The 19,966-nt window shown below is 47.7% G+C and overlaps 1 protein-coding gene across 1 annotated transcript; it reads right to left on the reverse strand.

Annotated features, from left to right (window-relative positions):
- Positions 1–8,648: 8,648 nt before the first annotated feature.
- Positions 8,649–15,031, reverse strand: dlc (deltaC). The gene is made up of 9 exons (XM_084448078.1): positions 14,849–15,031; positions 14,487–14,726; positions 14,244–14,304; positions 13,659–13,916; positions 12,760–13,118; positions 12,418–12,634; positions 11,074–11,779; positions 10,712–10,826; positions 8,649–10,169 (listed from the first exon to the last, which is right to left on the reverse strand). The coding sequence occupies exons 1-9, from the start codon at positions 14,897–14,899 to the stop codon at positions 10,164–10,166; spliced, it is 2,013 nt and encodes a 670-aa protein (XP_084304204.1). The 5' UTR covers positions 14,900–15,031; the 3' UTR covers positions 8,649–10,163.
- Positions 15,032–19,966: the final 4,935 nt, after the last annotated feature.

Consider the following 19,966-nt stretch of genomic DNA (forward strand, 5'->3'; position numbering starts at 1 on the left):
ATGTGTGTGTGTTTGTGTGACTGTGTGTGTGTGGCCAGGAAGATGCTCCATTTCCTTTAGACCTGAAACTAAAGAATAGGGTCTGAGGAGTGATGTGTGCACCAGAGAGCCCCCACTTCCCTTCCCATGTCAGGATCTATAAATACCGGCAAAACAGGAAACCATAGAAACAGCTCGCTATGGAAGACTGCAAACTCTAATCCTAGATAGCCTACACTTCCTCAATCTCCATACACTAACACAGAGCTAACATTTCCTCAGACTTCATGCTAGCATCCACACAGTTGCCATTTTCTCAACTTAAACAAAATTGGCATTCAACACAGCTATGATAACCTCACTAACCGCCACTACAGATACTACCAATAGTAAATTGCCAGTTTGGGAACCTTTAGGCTAGCCTAAACTTCTAGCTGTGCAGCCTACCTGGGACTGGAATGAGGAACTATTTAGTGCTGATACTGTAAGAACAAGCGATGACAAGAATTCCAGTGTACCTGTACTGGTTAGGCCTACACATGGCAAATAAACCTTTCTATTCTAACCACCAAAGCCAGCACCGCTAACACCAGCACCGCTAATGCCAGTAGGCTACCACTAACACCAGCACAGCCAACACCAGCACTGCTAACATCAGCACTGCTAGCACCAGCACTGCTAACACCAGCACAGCTAACACTAGCACTGCTAACACCAGCACTGCTAACACCAGCACAGCTAACACCAGCACTGCTAGCTAACACCAGCACTGCTAACACCAGCACTGCTAGCACAAGCACTGCTAACACCAGCACATCTAACCAGCACAGCACAGCTAACACCTGCACAGTTAAGTACTGCTAATGCCAGCACAGCTAATGGTGGCACAGCTAACAGTAGCACAACTAACGTTCATAGAGCTTGAGCTGAAATGGTCTAACCCCTCAATCTCCATAACAAATTAACACCTACCTAAGACTTCCTCCATCAACACAAGAAACACACAAGATGCTCTCTCACACACACTTATCCCCTATCCTACAACAACAGCAACAACAACAATGATCTTTTACATGACAAATGAGGGATATTAACTCAATCCATTAGGCTTCCTACGTTCAATGGAGGGAGACCGACAACTATGGAAAAACTTCAAAGAGTCTTTATCAGGAAGTCATTATTGAACAGTATCCAGCATAAACGATTGGTCTGAAAAAACACAGGCTCAGTCTGGCAGAACCTTCAAGGAAGCTCAAATGGAAAACTCCTTAGGCCCTACCCTAATCTATTTTATTTTATTATACATGTTGCAGCCTGCATGCTCCATCACACTAACCATTAGATGTTGTGATGATGATGATGATGATGATGATTAAACTTAAGCCTCTAAACATTACCTCAGGGAGCTAAGCTGGTCTGTCAGCTCGTATTAGATAGAACACTCTCCAATACACATGTGGTCACAGTTAGGCTACAACAGTCCCTACATGTGTTGGTGTATTCTAAGAGAGGACTGAGATATCCATTAGGCTATAGCCTACTGTTAACCCTGGAGAGGAGAAGGTGTGTGCATACAACACAGAGGACTTGATTCATGTCCCCGCTGCATCCTGTTCCTGTTCTGACCCCTCTTCCTCCCAATCCCTCCATCAAACAGGACAGGGCCCAGACGGCGTGTAGCCAAAACAGGGGCGACAAGAGGAAGAGGGGTCAGAGAGGGAGTGATGGAGAGATGACAGGTGTGTCTTTCATCTGAGTGTCCTGCACTCTCTCTCTCTCTCTCTCTCTCTCTCTCTCTCTCTCTCTTTCTCTCTCTCTGTCAAACTTGCTTTCCTTTTTCCTCCTGTCTTCGCCTCTCGTTTGCTTGCCCTGTACGACTGCTGCTACCTCTATCTCTCAATATTCTGTAAGATAAGATGAGATACAACTTTATTGTCCATCCAAGGCTGGAAATGTGTCTTTGGTTTCGTCACAGTATTTCTAAAGATGGTGTCAATCTATACAAATGAGCTGTAGGATAAAAATAGTTCTTGTCTTAGCAGTTGCAGAAAAGGCGAAGAGACAACAACCCCTGAAGGGACAACCAGCCCTGAAGGGACAACTAGCCCTGAAGAGACAACTAGCTCTGAAGGGACAACCAGCCCTGAAGGGACAACTAGCCCTGAAGAGACAACTAGCCCTGAAGGGACAACTAGCCCTGAAGGGACAACCAGCCCTGAAGGGACAACTAGCCCTGAAGGGACAATCAGCCCTGAAGGGACAACTAGCCCTGAAGAGACAACAACCCCTGAAGGGACAACCAGCCCTGAAGGGACAACTAGCCCTGAAGAGACAACTAACCCTGAAGGGACAACCAGCCCTGAAGGGACAACTAGCCCTGAAGAGACAACAACCCCTGAAGGGACAACCAGCCCTGAAGGGACAACTAGCCCTGAAGAGACAACTAGCCCTGAAGGGACAACCAGCCCTGAAGGGACAACTAGTCCTGAAGGGACAACTAGCCCTGAAGAGACAACTAGCCCTGAAGGGATGGTTTTGGGTACAGAATCCACTCACCACCAATGTGAGCACCACTCACATTTGACAAGCCACAACAAAAAAAATCTGATACGCCACAAATTTGTTGGGAGGTTGTAGCCTCGTCTTCAGTACGTAGGAGCGATTAATCTCAGACTCTCACTGCACACTGTGCCACCTGTTACCTCCCGACAGCCTGGCGACGCTAGGGTTTCACCACGGCCGTGCAAATTAGTCTAAAACAACAAAATCGTGGCGAAATCATTGTACAGTGTATCCCCGGCTTTTGCCTGGCGAGCTGAAGGCCTCAGTAGCCGGTCTGTCCGGCCGGCACAGGGCATGCCCCAGCGGGGGGGCCACGGTGTAGCAGCCCCTTGCCCTGGGCTGGGAAGGGCATGCAGGGAAAGCACAACATGACGCCTGAAACAGACCTCTAGTCCTGCTGCTGCATGTCGTCATCTGTAGACCAGAGCACCACGAACGGCGATAAAGGAACAATCCGCCATTTCTCAAGGGAGAACGAAACTGAGGGTCTTGCACACACAAACTCCTTCTCTCACACACACACACACACACACACACACACACACACACATACACACAAACAGCATAGAGGGTTTGTTAAGTTGCAGGAGGCAGCTTTCAACAGGCAGCGCAGCAATCAGTGACCGCAGGGAGCAATCAGTCTCAAAAACCAGAGAACCAGGGGACCTCCTCTTCCTCCTCCTCCTCCTCCTCCTCCTCCTCCTCCTCCTCCTCCTCCTCCTCCTCCTCCTCCGCCTCCGCCTCCCTGTTCACCCCAAATCTGCCAAACCCCCCCCCTTCCCCCACACTCTTCTGTGTTGAGGTGGTTGGGGTAAACAGGACACAGTTCTGCTCTGCTGTTCTCGGGACACTCCCAGTCCTGTGTACACATCCACATCCTGTTATTAACCACCTCATCGGCCAATCAGAGGCTGGCGCAGCTTTAGCCAGACACTGCTTGGACCCCTACAGATGCTGAAGGAAGGGTTCCACCAATGTATTTCTAACAATTGCTGTATGGAACTATAGAATTGAGAAGCCGTTAAAATAATGTTGTGTGTGTGTGTGTGTGTGTGTGTGTGTGTGTGTGTGTGTGTGTGTGTGTGTGTGTGTGTGTGTGTGTGTGTGTGTACGTGTGGTTGTCTGTGGGGGGAAGATTCCTGAGACAAAGCTAGGTGAACAGCAAGCAGGGCAGAGTCTGAAGTCTGTCCATTTCCCTGCTGTCTGCCTCAGCCTCCAGCCTCTAGTGCCCAGCCTCTGGACCCAGCCTCCACCCTCCAGCCCCCATCCTACAGCCTCCAGACCCAGCCTCCACCCTCCAGCCCCCATCCTACAGCCTCCAGACCCAGCCTCCAGATCCATCCTCCACCCTCTAGCCTCTGGTGTCCAGCCTCCAGACGCAGCCTTCACCCTCAAAGCCTCCTTCCTCCCCTCAGGGCCCAGCCTCCACCCTCCAAGCCCAAGGCTCTAGCCTCCAAGTAAGTAAGTAAGTAAGTAAGTAAGTAAGTAAGTAAGTAAGTAAGTAAGTAAGTAAGTAAGTAAGTAAGTAAGTAAGTAAGTAAGTAAGTAAGTAAGTAAGTAAGTAAGTAAGTAAGTAAGTAAGTAAGTAAGTAAGTAAGTAAGTAAGTAAGTAAGTAAGTAAGTAAGTAAGTAAGTAAGTAAGTAAGTAAGTAAGTAAGTAAGTAAGTAAGTAAGTAAGTAAGTAAGTAAGTAAGTAAGTAAGTAAGTAAGTAAGTAAGTAAGTAAGTAAGTAAGTAAGTAAGTAAGTAAGTAAGTAAGTAAGTAAGTAAGTAAGTAAGTAAGTAAGTAAGTAAGTAAGTAAGTAAGTAAGTAAGTAAGTAAGTAAGTAAGTAAGTAAGTAAGTAAGTAAGTAAGTAAGTAAGTAAGTAAGTAAGTAAGTAAGTAAGTAAGTAAGTAAGTAAGTAAGTAAGTAAGTAAGTAAGTAAGTAAGTAAGTAAGTAAGTAAGTAAGTAAGTAAGTAAGTAAGTAAGTAAGTAAGTAAGTAAGTAAGTAAGTAAGTAAGTAAGTAAGTAAGTAAGTAAGTAAGTAAGTAAGTAAGTAAGTAAGTAAGTAAGTAAGTAAGTAAGTAAGTAAGTAAGTAAGTAAGTAAGTAAGTAAGTAAGTAAGTAAGTAAGTAAGTAAGTAAGTAAGTAAGTAAGTAAGTACATTTTATTTATATAGCACTTTTCACAGAGATAACTCACAAACTGCTTCACACAGGCTAAAATAATTAATAAAATCAAACACAGGAAACTGGACAACAGGACCAGGACAACAGTCATAAACATACAGCCATACTGACACTTGGGCCTTCGGGCGTTTTATGTTGGTTTGGCAACCTTCTAGCCTGGTGAGACCACAACACATCACACTCTGAAACCACGGTCATGGAAGGGGGAAAGCATTATTTCATGTCATTTCAATTCACAGCTATTTCCGTGGCATGACTAGCTTCCGTTCTACCAGTCCTGAACAGAAACAAGCCAACCACGCACATAAGCTAGGCTGGACCTGGCCTGGTTGTTTCCTACTGTAGGAGACAGAAGAGACATGGAGGCATTGTCATGTGATGCAAAGTCAATGATGGCGATTAAATGGTTTCCCTTCGTATTCGGTTTCTCTCGCAAATCAGTTTAGATACTGTCCATAGATATCCTTTTGTGCCAGATCAGAAAACGATCTTGCCAATCAGCGTTGGCTGACAGTGAGGAGCGTTTGAAGTTAGCGTGTGATACGGTGATAGATGAACAGATGGTTCATCCAATCACCTGACAAGTACTTTTGAAAGTGCCTGCCCTTTTACGAACAGTTTCCAACGGAGAGTTCCCAGATGGTTGTGTGAAGCAAACATTCACTGAGCCCTACTATTAGCCAAAGTCGGAAGATATTGGAGTCAAACAGGCCAGACTGTCAGAACTGTTTGATGGACAAGTCCTGTCATTATCATCTCAGACTGAATTCCACGCTGTATCCTTTGGTACCCGCTTCAGGCTACGCAGCATGAAAACCAACACATATAAACATTATTTTGTTCCCTCAGCCATCACCTTGCTTAATGTACATAACTGGAGAAATCTTGACTTTGCATTCTGCTGTGAAGGGCTATTTTATTGTATTGCATGTTTGTGTGTAATGTTGTTATTGGCACATAACAGATTAATAAACTGAACTGAACAGAAGATCAAAACAATCCTTCTTCATTGACGCAGAGAGGGACAGGCAGGGTGATTGACGTCACATACAGACTCACAGTACACCTGACCCTAATGTAACTATTAATGCAGGTTACCTATATTGGCCTCATGTTTGCGCCTAAAAAAGGACAAGAAAAGTTTCTGGTCTCTGGGTAAAATACACAGTAACAAACTGGCCCCCAGGACAATGAAAGTGTTGAAAATCCCTGGTGTTGGCGATATTAGATTCAGATGTTGTGAGTGGCAGGACTGTGGCTCCATGGCTGCTCTCTGCTCTGCTAGTCTGCACGGCCCTGCCTGGTCTTCTGTTCACCTCCGGCGTTCAATATATGATGAAAGAACACACGCCCTCCAGCAACAAATGCACACACACACGCACGCACGCACACACACGCACATACACACACGCACACAAACACACGCACGCACACACACGTTCATGGTGCTGCCGAAAACACCATGTCAAACGAGCTTATCAGCAGGTGCTTGCTCATCTGAAGACTCTCTCTCTACTCCACAAGAGGATTTGTTACGACTTTACTCCTGCAGCACAGCTGCTGGATCAGAGAGAGGAGAGGAGAGGAGAGGAGAGGAGAGGAGAGGAGAGGAGAGGAGAGGAGAGGAGAGGAGAGGAGAGGAGAGGAGAGGAGAGGAGAGGAGAGGAGAGAAGGAGGAGAGGGGGAGATGAGAGGGAGGACAGGAGAAGGAAGAGGGGGGAAAGGAGAGGGAGGAGAGGAGGAGAAGAGAGGCGCAGCAGAGAGGAGGGGAGAAGAGAGGAGCAGAGGAGAGGAGAAGAGGGGAGCAGAGGAGAGGGAGGCGAGGGGAGGGGAAAAGAGGAGAGGAGAAGAGAAAGGAGCAGAGGAGAGGCAGGAGAGATTGATAGAAAAAAACAAAGAGGGTGGAGAGAGACTGAAGTGGAGAAATAAGCCTCTTCTCTCTCAGCTTGGGTGAGAGACCTAAGACCTGTATGACCTAGAGTAGCAGAGCATCCTGGCTCTATGTTGCCTCTAGATGTTGTGGGGTTGGGTTTGTCCTGGGCTAGGGTTAGGGACAGAACGAGGGCTGGGTTTGTCCTGGGCTAGGGTTAGGGACAGAACGAGGGCTGGGTTTGTCCTGGGCTAGGGTTAGGGACAGAACGAGGGCTGGGTTTGTCCTGGGCTAGGGTTAGGGATAGAACGAGGGCTGGGTTTGTCCTGGGCTAGGGTTAGGGACGAACGAGGGCTGGGTTTGTCCTGGGCTAGGGTTAGGGATAGAACAAGGCCTGGGTTTAAGCTGGGCTAGGGTTAGGGACAGAACAAGGCCTGGGTTTGAGCTGGGCTAGGGTTAGGGACAGAACGAGGGATGGGTTTGTCCTGGGCTAGGGTTAGGGACAGAACAAGGCCTGGGTTTGAGCTGGGCTAGGGTTAGGGATAGAACGAGGGTTTGAGCTGGTGCTAAGGCTGAGGCTAGGGTTAGAGTATAGAGCCAGAGGCCAGGAGGAGGCCCCCAGCCTCAGGTGCTGTGGGGGGGGGCAGTTCAATCCTGCCCCTCCTCCTCCTCCTCCTCTCCCCAGGGTAGGAACCAGGGGCCCCCCAGCAGGAGACCTCACCTCCCCCCATTCATACCATCTCTCCTCTTTCATCATCACATTTTCTGAAAGAGAGGGAGGGAGGGATGGGGGGAGGTGAGGCAGGTGATTTCTAACACAGATCCTTCAGAACAGGAGCCCTCTCACCGCTCAGCTCAGCTCAGCTCAGCTCATGGGCCGGAGGCGGATTTAGACGACTATCCAGGGCGTCTCTCACAGCTGACACTATAAACCTGATGACATTAGCTAATGGCAGATGTGTGGACAGGACGCTGAGCGCGATGACGCGGAGAAAGAGCTGATTTGTTAACATACGCTTCTGTAATCTGCTCAGCACAATGCAGGGGCTGGGGGGTGGGGAGAGAGTGATGTAGAATTAGCATATACATACACGAATGGGGGGGGGGGGCACGAGGAGGACAGGATTAGGGCTGGTCTTTAGAGCCACATAATATATGCTGTGGGAAGTTTGCCTCAGGCTTTGAAAGATAAGACACTGTCGGACCTCAATCCATCTCGCTCTCACTCCCATCTTTCTCTCGCTATATTTTCCCCTTGTCGGTTTTCTCTGTTCGCTTACTTCCCTCTCTACCTCCTGACGCTCGCTGACTCGCCGGATACCTCTCTACCTCCTGACGCTCGCTAACTCGCCGGATACCTCTCTACCTCCTGACGCTCGCTGACTCGCCGGATACCTCTCTACCTCCTGACGCTCGCTAACTCGCCGGATACCTCTCTACCTCCAGACGCTCGCTGACTCGCCGGATACCTCTCTACCTCCTGACGCTCGTTGACTCGCCAGATACATCCCGCCCTCTCTGGCCATCATCTCAAGATGGTGGGTCTCCATAGAGGCTCAGAAGCAGCAGCTTCCCCGGCGCTGGCCTGCTGGCTGGCTCTCTTCCCCGGGAGACTGGGCTTCCCTGGGAGGCCAGCCCAGCGGAGCTGCTATCTAGTGGGCCGCAGGGAGCGCGAGGGGCCCAGGGGTAGGGGGCCCTGGGGTAGGGGGCCCAGGGGTAGGGGGCCCTTGGGTAGGGGGCCCTGGGGTAGGGGGCCCTGGGGTAGGGGGCCCAGGGCTGCCTCCATGGTGGTGAAGATGGGCCCCATCCACTCAAGCCTAATATCCATCTACTTACCATAACTATCAGGAGTAGAGAGGCCCCAATAAAAGATCCACCCAACCCCCCAAAACCACCCAGCCGCTTTAAACCAGAATACACACAATACATGATTTTCAGATTTATTTATGAAAAAATATATATTTCTGACTTTTTGACAGTAGGCACATAACATAGACATATATACAATTCTCTTTATAAATACAACTTATTTACAAAAAAAATTAAATAGAAAGAATATCTCATGGTTATGTACACATTGCATTGTTAAATTAGAGGGCAAATATATTAGGAAATACTAATGTACTAACTGAAGTATTTGGTTTCAAATGAAAGAAAGGAATCGTAGAGCGGCAGAACGAAATGGAAAACGTCCTCTTTCACTATGAAATAAGACAAATAAGATTTTGGACCCAACGCTGTTATTTTTGATTATATCAACTTAACAGAGAAGTGGTTGAATAACAAACAGGCTTGGTTCAAGCCCAGGGAATGTGGGACAGCGTTGGGTGGTTGTCACGTTTCGATGGTCGATATTCAGAGACAAGGACTTCTACCGGTTCAAATAAGTGTCTGCAGAAAAACACAGTCGTAAAACAACTGTGAAAAAGTGTACAGTATCAAACACATAAAAATGAACATTTGTTCTCAGTGTGTGTGATTCAGTACCATTTTTTCCATATGTAATGGCATATCTGAACTAGAACCCGACCCATACATGTGTGTTCTGGAATATTCTAGAGGAATGATGCGTATCAGTAGTATAGTCAATAGAACTTTTGGATTGTCAGGGATTTGACATTATAGACAAGATTGAGAATCATCCAGAAAATGGAAAAGGGCACATGTATGGTTCTTGGTTTGTAGAACTCATTTAAAGATCAGGCACTTGATAACATTGAGTTTTCTAGGCAGACTGTATTGCTCCGATAGGCCATGATGGTGATCGATTCATCCAATAGGAACAGAGAAGGAGACTAGTTCTGTGTCTGGGCCTGTGTGACATCATACCAGGCCACGCCCCCCAAAGACAGCAGCTCCACTAAGTGATTTATCCGTATCCACTGACAATCGTCCATCTTAGTTTTCAGCAAAGAAACAAATAAAACCATCTTCGTTTCAATTATAGTTTCAAATTGTTTTCCGATTGTTGAAACGGAAGGGGGAGAACCCGGGTGGATTGTGATGACAAAACACAAGCTTCCTCTGGCTGTTGTTTCCCATGATCCTCCAGGAGATTGTAGTCTAAGTTTATTCAGGGATTGTAAGCGAGCACGCCTCTCGGGTGATTGGAGAGAGGGGAGTCAGAGGTGGGGTTAAGGCATCTGTAGAGACAACTTCCTTCTTCCTCTTCCTGTCTCTCTGGGATTGGGGTAGATAGAGGGGGGAGGGGAGGCGGGTTCTCAGCCCTCTTAACTAGGAAAATGTTCTCTTTTCTTTTGTTCATTTTTCCTTTTTCTTTTTTCCAAAAGTACAGAACAAATTATAAAGGTTTATAAAAAATATATTAAAAAATGTGCAAATTATGCCGGGACATTCTGTGGACCCTCTAGGCCGCCAGCGCTTCGCATATTGTTTTCCAAAACATCATCAATGTTGAGGGAAAAAAAATCATTTTCAATGAGCAGCATGAATAAATATTAAATAATATATGTTGATATAATATATCCTCTTCAATTCTTTGAATAGTCCTTAAAAAATTGTAAACATGTTCAGGCTGCGGCCTTGGTTGGTCAAGGTACTCCAGAGATGGAAATGCTGATGTTATACCTAAGATAAGAAAGAGAGAGAGAGAGAGTTAGTTATCAAATCCTTAGATGACTCTTTGCCAAGGATGGGGTCAATTCCATTAAAAAAAAATATTCAGGAAGGAAAATTTGATTTAATTTCAAATGTGGAAAATAATTCCCCCACTGAACGACCACTAAACTCAGCCTGGCATCTATTTCCCTCCATAGATCAGTGTGGTCAGCGAACAGTTCAGACTGAGTCCCAGCCGACACCATGTTGGTCGGGCCAATTACAACTGTTTACATGGGACAGGTTTGATACAACTACTGTACCCACTTGATACAACTATACGAGACCATGTTTCGTTGCTCTGATCTATCCAAATGCACCCAGAGGCATTTTGGTCTGACTGTTAATAACGGCCCTTGGAAATCCAAAATGAACACAGGATTTTTGAAGCAAGGCTACACTGAACTGCCACTACAACTGAAACGCTGAATGTACTTGACTGCATGGACAGAACTGAACCTAAACCCATCGGTGATCCTAGCAGGCCGGGGTTGTTTGATGTTTGAGCTTACCTCAGTAGCAAACACACACTGCTCCATGTGCTCAGGGATGATGTAGACGGGCTGGTAGAGACCCTCCTTGGGGAAGCTGAGCTGGGGAACCCCCACTGGCAGCTCACACGTATTGCTGGAGGAAAGACAAGAACGGATCAGTTTGCTTTCCACATAATTCGGTTTCGACACCCTACAAATGAGCAGTGTGTCCGTGTGTGTTGGTGTGTGTGTGTGTGCGCTGGGGAAATCTGATCTAGGGTATGGCAATGGAGTGCAATGTCAGGTTCTTACATGTTCTGACAGTACATTGAATTGAAACCTCCGAGTGAGTGAGTGAGTGAGTGAGTGAGTGAGTGAGTGAGTCTGTACAGGATACTTACAGGTCAAACTTGCTCTTGGTGAGTCGGTCCTCCTCTCTGGCCAGGTTACAGTCGGCCATCTTCTGCTTGTATGCCGCCTTGTCCCGCCCCTTCTGCGCCGGGGCGGAGCTCAGCGCCGCGTCCTTATTGGACACCTTGTACTGGCCGCCGGGGATCAGGAACGACTCCTTCTCTCTCAGGCTGGCCGGGGTGGCGTTGATGGTCACCACACGGTTGTTGACGGTCTCCAGGTCGTTCCTGACGGACGCCGCAAGCCCCTTCCTGTCCCGCCTCACCTGGCGCAGCACCGCCACGGCGGCGCACGCCAGCATGGCGAGCGTGACCACGCCCAGGACGAAGCTCGCGGCCAGGGCGGCGGAGAAGCCGTCCTTGGGCTGGACCGGCTGGAAGGTGGGCTTGCTGAACTCGCACCTGGTGCCCATGAAGCCGGCGGGGCACTGGCAGACCGGGCCGGAGAAGTGTGTGTAGCAGGTGCCCCCGTTCTGGCAGGGGTGCAGAGAGCAGGCGTTGGCACGCACAGAGCAGTCCTTGCCGGCGAAGCCCAGCGTGCACGTGCAGGTGAAGTCGTTGACGCCGTCCACACATGTGCCGGCGTTGCGGCAGGGGTTGCTGGCGCAGTCGTCGGTGTTGGTCTGGCAACGTGGGCCCGAGAAGCCGGGACGACAGCGACACTTCATACTGTGACCCAGGTCCACGCACTGACCGCCTGCAGGGAGGGAGGGAGGGAGGGGTTAAAATCACCGCAGACAGCAAAAACAGTACTGGAGACGCATTCCTTATAAACACCGTGAACTCATAATTATGCGTGGGAATAACTTTTGAAAACGGAGACTCTACTCGGCTGCTGTGCTGTGGAGATTCTATTTTGAGAGAGTGAATTTCAGATTGCGACACCATTTTTGAGTTTTAGAGCTTGGAGCAGCTACACACACACACACAGATTTTAGATAAGCTGTCAGTCATGGAGTTGAGCGCCTAATGAGGACCCATGGGAATACACACACACGCACACACACGAGTGCTAACAGAGGTGAACTCTTCGTATCCACAGCTCTGGGCCTCTATCTGCCCCCTCCTATCTGCCCCGGCCTGGCCTGGCGTCCCGAGTCTGCAGCGCTGCATTCCTGTCCTGGTTGACAGCGAGGGCGCAACAGGTGCATTTCAAAACAACGCCAGGTTACTGGCAAGCATGGGCGCTTTCTCCGGGTCGAACAAAACATCCAGAAGATCTGCGCGAGTGAGAGACTATCTGTTCTCAGACAGACAGCAGATAAGGACTCCACAGTGGCTCCACAGTAACCGCCAGTGCCCACACACACACACACACTGCAGCGAGAGCCTTACCGTTGGCACAGGGGTCGTTGCTGCAGGGGCCGATCTTCTTCTCGCAGTTGGAGCCTGTGTAGGTGGGGGGGCATCGGCAGGAGTAGCCCCCCGACGCCTTCTCCATACAGGTGCCCCCGTTGAAGCAGGGCCCGTCGGCGCAGGTCATGGCGCTGATCTCGCAGTTCTTCCCGTAGAAGCCCTGGGGGCAGGTGCAGGTGTAGTCGTTCTCAAGATCCTGCGCGGGGGGAAGAGACGGTAACACGTAGATTAGTACTCTGGGGCGCCAGTACCCTCGGGAGCTGACCGGCGGGGAGCTGACCACCGGGAGTGGCGCCGGACGGACGGGTGGGCGGGACTTACGTTGCAGCTGCCTCCGTTCTTGCAGGGGTTGCTGTCGCACTCGTTTGTCTCGATCTCGCAGTTGGTGCCGCTAAAGCCCGGCCGACAGGTGCAGGTGTAGCTGCCCTGGCCGGTGTTGGTGCAGGTGGCGTCGTTCCTGCAGGGCTTGTGGTTGGTGCAGTAGTTGAGGTCCTGGTTGCAGAACAGCCCCCCCCAGCCCTCCTTGCAGTTGCACTGCCACGGCTGGGCGCAGGTGCCGTGCACGCAGCCGGGGTGGCGCACACACTCGTCGCACAGGGCGCCCTGCCACCCCTGACGGCACTTGCACTTGCCCGGGGCCTCGCAAGAACCGTTCTCCTCGCAGCCTGATGGGCAGATGGCTGCGCAGATAGAGAGAGAGAGGGAGAAAGGGGGAACATTAGAACCAGTGTGCATCACAAAACAACCCCCTTTCGCCGGGCCTCAGACACATCAAGTATTTGTTAAGTACTAAGCGAAGCAGCTGGTGCGCGCACAAAAGAAACACATGCCGTCTTTTTTTCACGCAAGGGAGCGCACATTAAGTTCCAGCGCGTGTCGCTGTTAAACCATACACCCAGCGCCCATTGTTGAGGCGAACAAAAGACGCAGACAAACTCCACATTGAAGCAACAGAAGCTTATTTTTATACCCGACCAAGGATGTCGTTGAACTGCTTGAGTTAACAATTTCAAGTGAGGAAATTACGCGCGCTATTCCCACCAAAACAGTCGAAGGCAACCAAGTGAGTGTTAGAATATAGGGCCAAATAAAGCGGACAAAAATAGGTTAAATTATAGTAATCTATTTCAAGCAATAGAATAATCTAATAAAAATGTACAATGGGGAAACGAAATAAAAGTCACTGAACTGTTATAGCCTAGACTAGGGCTGGCACTTACGTTCTGTGCAATAGTCTCCTTTCCAGCCGGAGAGGCAAGTTCTGCTACCCGAGGCATCACAGGTATAATGTCCGAATTGGTCGTCTCGGGGTCGGCAAAGGTCCGAGCAGCTTTCCCCGTGGTAGTTCTCATCGCAGACAACATGATAAGAATAGCGCAATTCACTCTGGTCTCCGAAATGCACGTCCTGAGACCAGTCTTCACCAATGGCCAGTCTTCTACGTGTGGCCAAACGGCTGATCAAGTTGTTCTGGTTTTCTGTGTGAAAATAAAACAATATTACATCAATATCCCGTGCTTTTATGGAAAAAAAATAAGAGCAATCAAATTAAGACATTTCATGATGACTCTTATTTCGCTAATAAAGAAAATAAACGTTTTTAATGTATTCCATATAATGCGTAATTAATGAAACACTATAGGCATGTGGAGTTCTTTAAAATACTTGCATGTATATATTTATAATAAAGTTTTACTCAGAGTTTTTTTAACGTAGGTTTCTGTAGCTTCTGGCTCCGTTTTAGAGCCAGGTCAATGCAGCTTTTACGCCCCCTAGAGGACACACGGGCTCCGAGGTCGACCTACCTGTAGACTGGCCGTCAGAGGACTCGGCGTTCCAGGCTTCAATTATCAGAGAAAATGTTCCCTAAAATAAAACAGAAAAATACTTAGCCTGCTGTACAACTACATGAGAGATAGTGTCATCTAAGTGAACGCGAGAGCAACATTTCCATATACATCCAACAGGAAAAACATGAACAATATTTAGCCTGCGGTCATTCATGCAACTATACATCTGGCAATATTGAGCATTTGAGCAGAACTTACCGGCCACTTGAAATGGAAAGGCACTCTAATGGGCGCGCTCCCGGCGATGGAACCCTGGTCAGCGCTGAAGATGTTGGTGAGCCCTGTGCCGTAGGTGCACGGGGGCTCTGGGGAGATCACGTCCTGTGAGTGTTTCAGGCACACGCGGAAAAATATCTGGCAGTCCCCGGGAAGTTTACAGACACTGCGGGTGCTCTTGAAAGAGTGTACTTTCAACTCAAACACACCGGACGATTCGACCTACACACGGGAGAGAACGGGCGCGGTGTCAGTGCACGGTGCGTAAAAGCACAATTTGATAGGTATGTCAGTCTCACAACCCCGATCATGATCTACATGGTTGAATGCAGAAGAGTACTCACCAGTTGCGTTGATATCAACGCTAAAAAACAAGCTAATAACAAATGAGCCATTGTGTTGTGCGCGTCCTCGCCTGCTATCAAAGTATAGCAGACAGTTCTATAAATCCAATATCGATTTAAAAATAATAATCCTGTGTCCAAAAACAAGAGGAACCCCGTCAGAGGGCAAATGGTTTCAAAATAGAGGGCGCTTCTTGGCTAGCATGAATGTATTCAGAGAATACTGAACGTAAAATAAATTCCTTTAGCTCCGCTGGGGAGTGAGTTGTAGGCTACTGTGGACTTGTACGTTCAGTTTCGTGTAGTGAACGAACCCGTCCTGGTTTTTATACTCCAGGCGCCAGGGGGGGGGGGCGGGCCAGCGGGAGGGGGAGTGTCATAGGCTGTATAGCTCTGGCAGCAATTTGGTCACCGCGCGTCGACGAGGGACGCTTTGATTCCATCTCACCACCACGGTAATTTGGTTCGAGCAATAAACCAAAATGGGCACCATATAAGCGTATAGACATAAAGCCACACTTTCTCAGTCCCACGGATAATAAAGTGAGGGTCCAAATGGTGCAAAATAAGACCAAACCAAGAGGCGCAATACGGCAAGAAGAAAAGGGCCCCCGTGTAGGACAAGAAAACTATAAAAAGGATACATATATTTGTGAGATAATATTTTGACAAACTGAGGGCCAAAGATTGGAACTGGGTCAATGAAACGTGGGTAGCCTGCACTGAGTGGACCCGTGAAAGTTGACTTAAAGAAAGGCAGGCAGAGAACCCGACTGAGGGGGAATAAACACCAGTCACTTTATTTCTGTTTAGGAGTCGTTGTCTCTTTCTCTTCTTTTTGTTTTCTCCACTGTGTCGCGTGCCACCCTATTCTTCTGGGACTTTTTCATCCTTTTTCTCCGGGGAGGGAGGACAACGGCCGAGCACAGGGGGGGGGGGGGGGGTTAAGGAGAGGGGAGGGGGGCAGCGCGCACACCCCTTTAATTCAACCCAAGAATAGTAATTGTTCTGACGCGTGTGAGTCGTTAAACCGGCATACTTCGGAGGGAGATCTTTTATTGTGCTATCGAAAGATTCGAAAGGGTCTTTTGTTGTCTTGGTTTGGGGGCCGAGGGTCTTGGGGAGGGGAGAAGGAAGGGGTAGGGTAGTCTAGTGGGGGTCGCTCAGCGCTGGAGATGTCAGATAATTGCTTTTGTAGAAGGAGGAGGATGAGGGGTGGGGTGGGGTATAGGGGAGGACTACATGACTACAGCTGTATGATAATTAACGGCACCTGGCCGTGCAAAACCCACCTCCTTCTATGTACAACGTCTTCACTGCGTAATAACGCACGCAATTTACCTATAGGTCAGAACCCAGTGAAAAAGAGCTTGAATTAGGCTAATGGCCACTGCATGTTTTCACACTATAGAACTGAAAAGAGGGAAGGGCGTCACCATAATGACATGCAGCCCGAGAAAAGACATGAATAGACCTTCAAACACTTAAAATACTCAAACAAATGTCACGCTAAAAAACTGACGTTATAGCAAACACCTGCTAGATTAAAATCATCGTGTAATTACCTACCTACCTTTATCTGCCTGAGGGAGACAAACGGGTTATGTTCCTATGGGAACCTCAAAGTATGTAGGCTACTAGTTTATCCAATTGTTTTGAGTGGGCGTCGGGCTATAGACAGTGTATAGCTAAACTACTGGTGCGTTAAGAGCTCGGTTGAGTGCCAGTCAGTGTGTCTGCCATATGTGATGACGCTAAGGCAGTTGTCTATTGTGTGCTCTGAATTCATATGTGATACACAGCGAAAAAAAGCAACGCACTGTAAATAAGATAAATTACAGAAAGGGGTTTAAGGGATTAAAGCTGGTTTGGAAAAGCCAGTCAATTATGGTCCACAATGAGACACCATTTCCTGCAAGCTATCAAAACAACAACATGATCACACAAACAAAACATGCTACTTCTTTGCAGGTTAATAATTGCACACAATCACACGCTTTAATAAGGCGTGTGTCATGTAGACTGCGTGAGCTTGTAATGGCTGGGGCCCGCGGGGACAATAGGGCTAAAGCTTTACAAACTGTTGCTCATCTTTGGCGCGCGTCTATTGTTATTGTAATGAGAGCAGCGCGTGCCTCCGCTGGCCCTGACTTTACCCCAGGCACGCTCCGACTGGGGCGCGTCACACACACAAGACAGGAGCTACAGTAGCCTACAGATGAGCTTCCATTGTCATTATGTTGTCGGATAATTATCCAGACGGGGCTCTTTTGCGGTTTGAGTTACAACTAGGGACAAAAGACGGGATAAATAAATAGCCTATGAGCCGCCTAGACAAAAGTTGCCATGAAGCGCATCGTTTTGTGAGAGATTGATTTAGCCAACACAACAAAATGTATTTTTAATACGACTGTATGTTGTGTGTAGAATATTTTTGGATCGAATGTGAAAGGCATCCTATTGGGTTCATATCAGTGTAAGGTACAAAGAAACATGGTAAAGTCAGAAAATGCAGGACAAAGTTCGAGATAATGTGATAAAATTGGTAGTCTACCAATGCACGCGCCCTGACACTATATTTAGTGCGTAAATGTAAAATCAAAGCCCCTTCACGTGAACTCATTATTGATTTTGTTCTTTTGTGAGTGAGCGTGACACATGGTATAATGCCAAATTATGGTCCGCCTATAAAATTATTCTGGGATAGCCTACACGCGTGCGCGTGGCTTGTCATGAGCGGAATTCCACGGAGGGGAAAGAAAGATTAAAACAAATCGATAACCAGATGGCACGATCGAATATGTGCATATTGTATTGCGCTTGTATTTGCACGCGCAGATATTCGACACAAGGGACCTGACACAGCACGCGTTTAACAGGTATTTAGCATGCGCCGCATCTCCATTTAGATAGCCAAAGCGCCAGAATGTTTGGGGTAATTTAGGCTATTTGGAAACGTAAACGTTTGTTTGGTTAACCTTACTGTACAATTCAAAGAATGTGGCTATTCAAAGCAAAGGTCCATATAGTTTTATTTGGGAACATATACGCAAGGGTCTTGGCACTTTGGCACCTTAGCCTAACATAGCCACCACGTGCCCAAAGTCCAAATGGTGTGGGAGTCGTCGCTTTTGGTGAATTGCGTCGTGTGTCCACGCGAAGGTGAAAAAATTGGGTGGAGAACAAGAGAGGAACAGGCCAGGGGCGGAAAGACTCACCGTGAGAACATTTGTAGAGGTGTGACAAGGTGGCAGAAGGCACTGGGTGCCCATACATGAGAATCTGCTGAGGTGTCAAGTCCAACACCCTCGGGCTCGAGACAGACCGATTCCCAGGCTTCAAACGCCGCGTGCATGTTCTTTTACAAAAGTCTCGAGTTTACACTACGCGTCCTGCAGTTTGTTCGCACCTCTCCAGAAACTAATGTTGGCGTGCTGCTTGGTCCAAATGTACTGACACATTGCCTTTTGTAAGCCAGTTGGGATATACAACTTTAACCGTATAACCTCGAGGTTCCCCTCAAGGCTATAGATAATTTTGTGGGAATAAAAGTGGCCCTGCTGAAATGGCGGTGTAATCCCTACATGCTGAACTGAGTGGTTGCTAATGGAAATAAAGCAACCGACATAAATTCACTTACTCGCTTGTATTCGCTTTCAGTTTCAGATTCACTCCCTGGTAACTGCAGGCTACTAGGCTACTCACTCGTTGTCACTGGTCAAATCGGAAACAAATTTTGATTTGTTTAGGCTGATTTCACACCCGATTGCACTAACGGACTATTGAGACTAGCTTAAGATTAAATCCATAATTGGGCACAGCTAGAGCGATAAAAATCATGGCATTAGAGTATAAGAGATTAATTCAAAAAGCTTACATTCTTTCTCCCTCGAGAGAGACAGAGGGGAGATGAGAGCCCGAGGGCATTAGTTTTGGCACGTGCGCGTCTGCCCGGGGTGCGGCGGTTGACACCTGACAATTTGCAGGTAGCTGTGAATGGCCTCGCGCCATATGTCTCGCTACTCTCATACTATGGCACATTAACATCTCTTATGCCAATTGGCGACGTGGCTATACAATAGTGAACTCAACATCAATCAAAAGAAAATCCATATACATTTGTTCTCCGATTTGATTGAAAACGGGCGAATCGCGCGTGAAGCGATTTCTTCCTTTTGTCACGGACGGTGCGTAATTATGTAGCCTACGCTTGGTGAACTTTGATAAAGGTTGAACAAAAAAGCTACTTTGCACGTCTAGAGCAAATTAAACCGTAAACGTGTTAACAAAAAAGCTACATTGCCCGTCTAGAGCAAATTAAACTGTAAACGTGGTAAGAAAACACTTTTAACCCAAGACAATTGACCTTTGAAATTAATCTTAGGCCTACTGGCGTTAACTCCTAATCATCTTGAACCCAAGACCCTTTTACATCCCTGTTTAAACACCTATCATTCCTGAATGGAGAATTAAAGCTCGGGTTTTAGGCACCTCAAACGCAACACAAATATCGCTTTAAAGGATGATGAGCATTGATCGACCGTAATCTGTAACTGCAAATATTTGTAAGCTACCAACAGTCAGCGCCGCTTTAACGCGCACATTCTCTCGTGCCAGATCGGCCACTGATGAGACTTAGGCTGTTTGTTCGGAGTTAATCGTGTAAATAAACACACGATTAGGACCCTGAAGATCTACTCGAAGCACTCGTATGGGTCTTATAGCTACCAAGAGTGCACTGAACAATTACACAATATAGACAGGGGCGGATGGGAGTTCACTTGCTCATCCTACCAGGTATGAATCCAATGTCCAATATATAAACCTATGTCGGGTATTTACTAGGCTACTAGGATGGCACAATCAGACAATAACTCCTCATTAAGGAAGAACATCTTTAAGTGGTGCACGTGCCACCAAGGCTAAGAAAGCATTTAGCCTAGTCTCTCCATACCTCCAAGGCTAAGAGGGCTCACAACAAACCACCATGAAATATCTAACATCTTGTTGTTTGGAATATGGTGTTTTATCACAATCACAAGGATCTCTTTCTGTTATGTAAAATGATAATCACAAAGTCCTGGACGTACTCCACAGCTTGTTCTTTTATTTGGGACA

This window comes from Borostomias antarcticus (genome assembly GCF_949987555.1).
Source record: "Borostomias antarcticus genome assembly, chromosome: 1".
Taxonomy (NCBI): Eukaryota; Metazoa; Chordata; class Actinopteri; order Stomiiformes; family Stomiidae; genus Borostomias; species Borostomias antarcticus.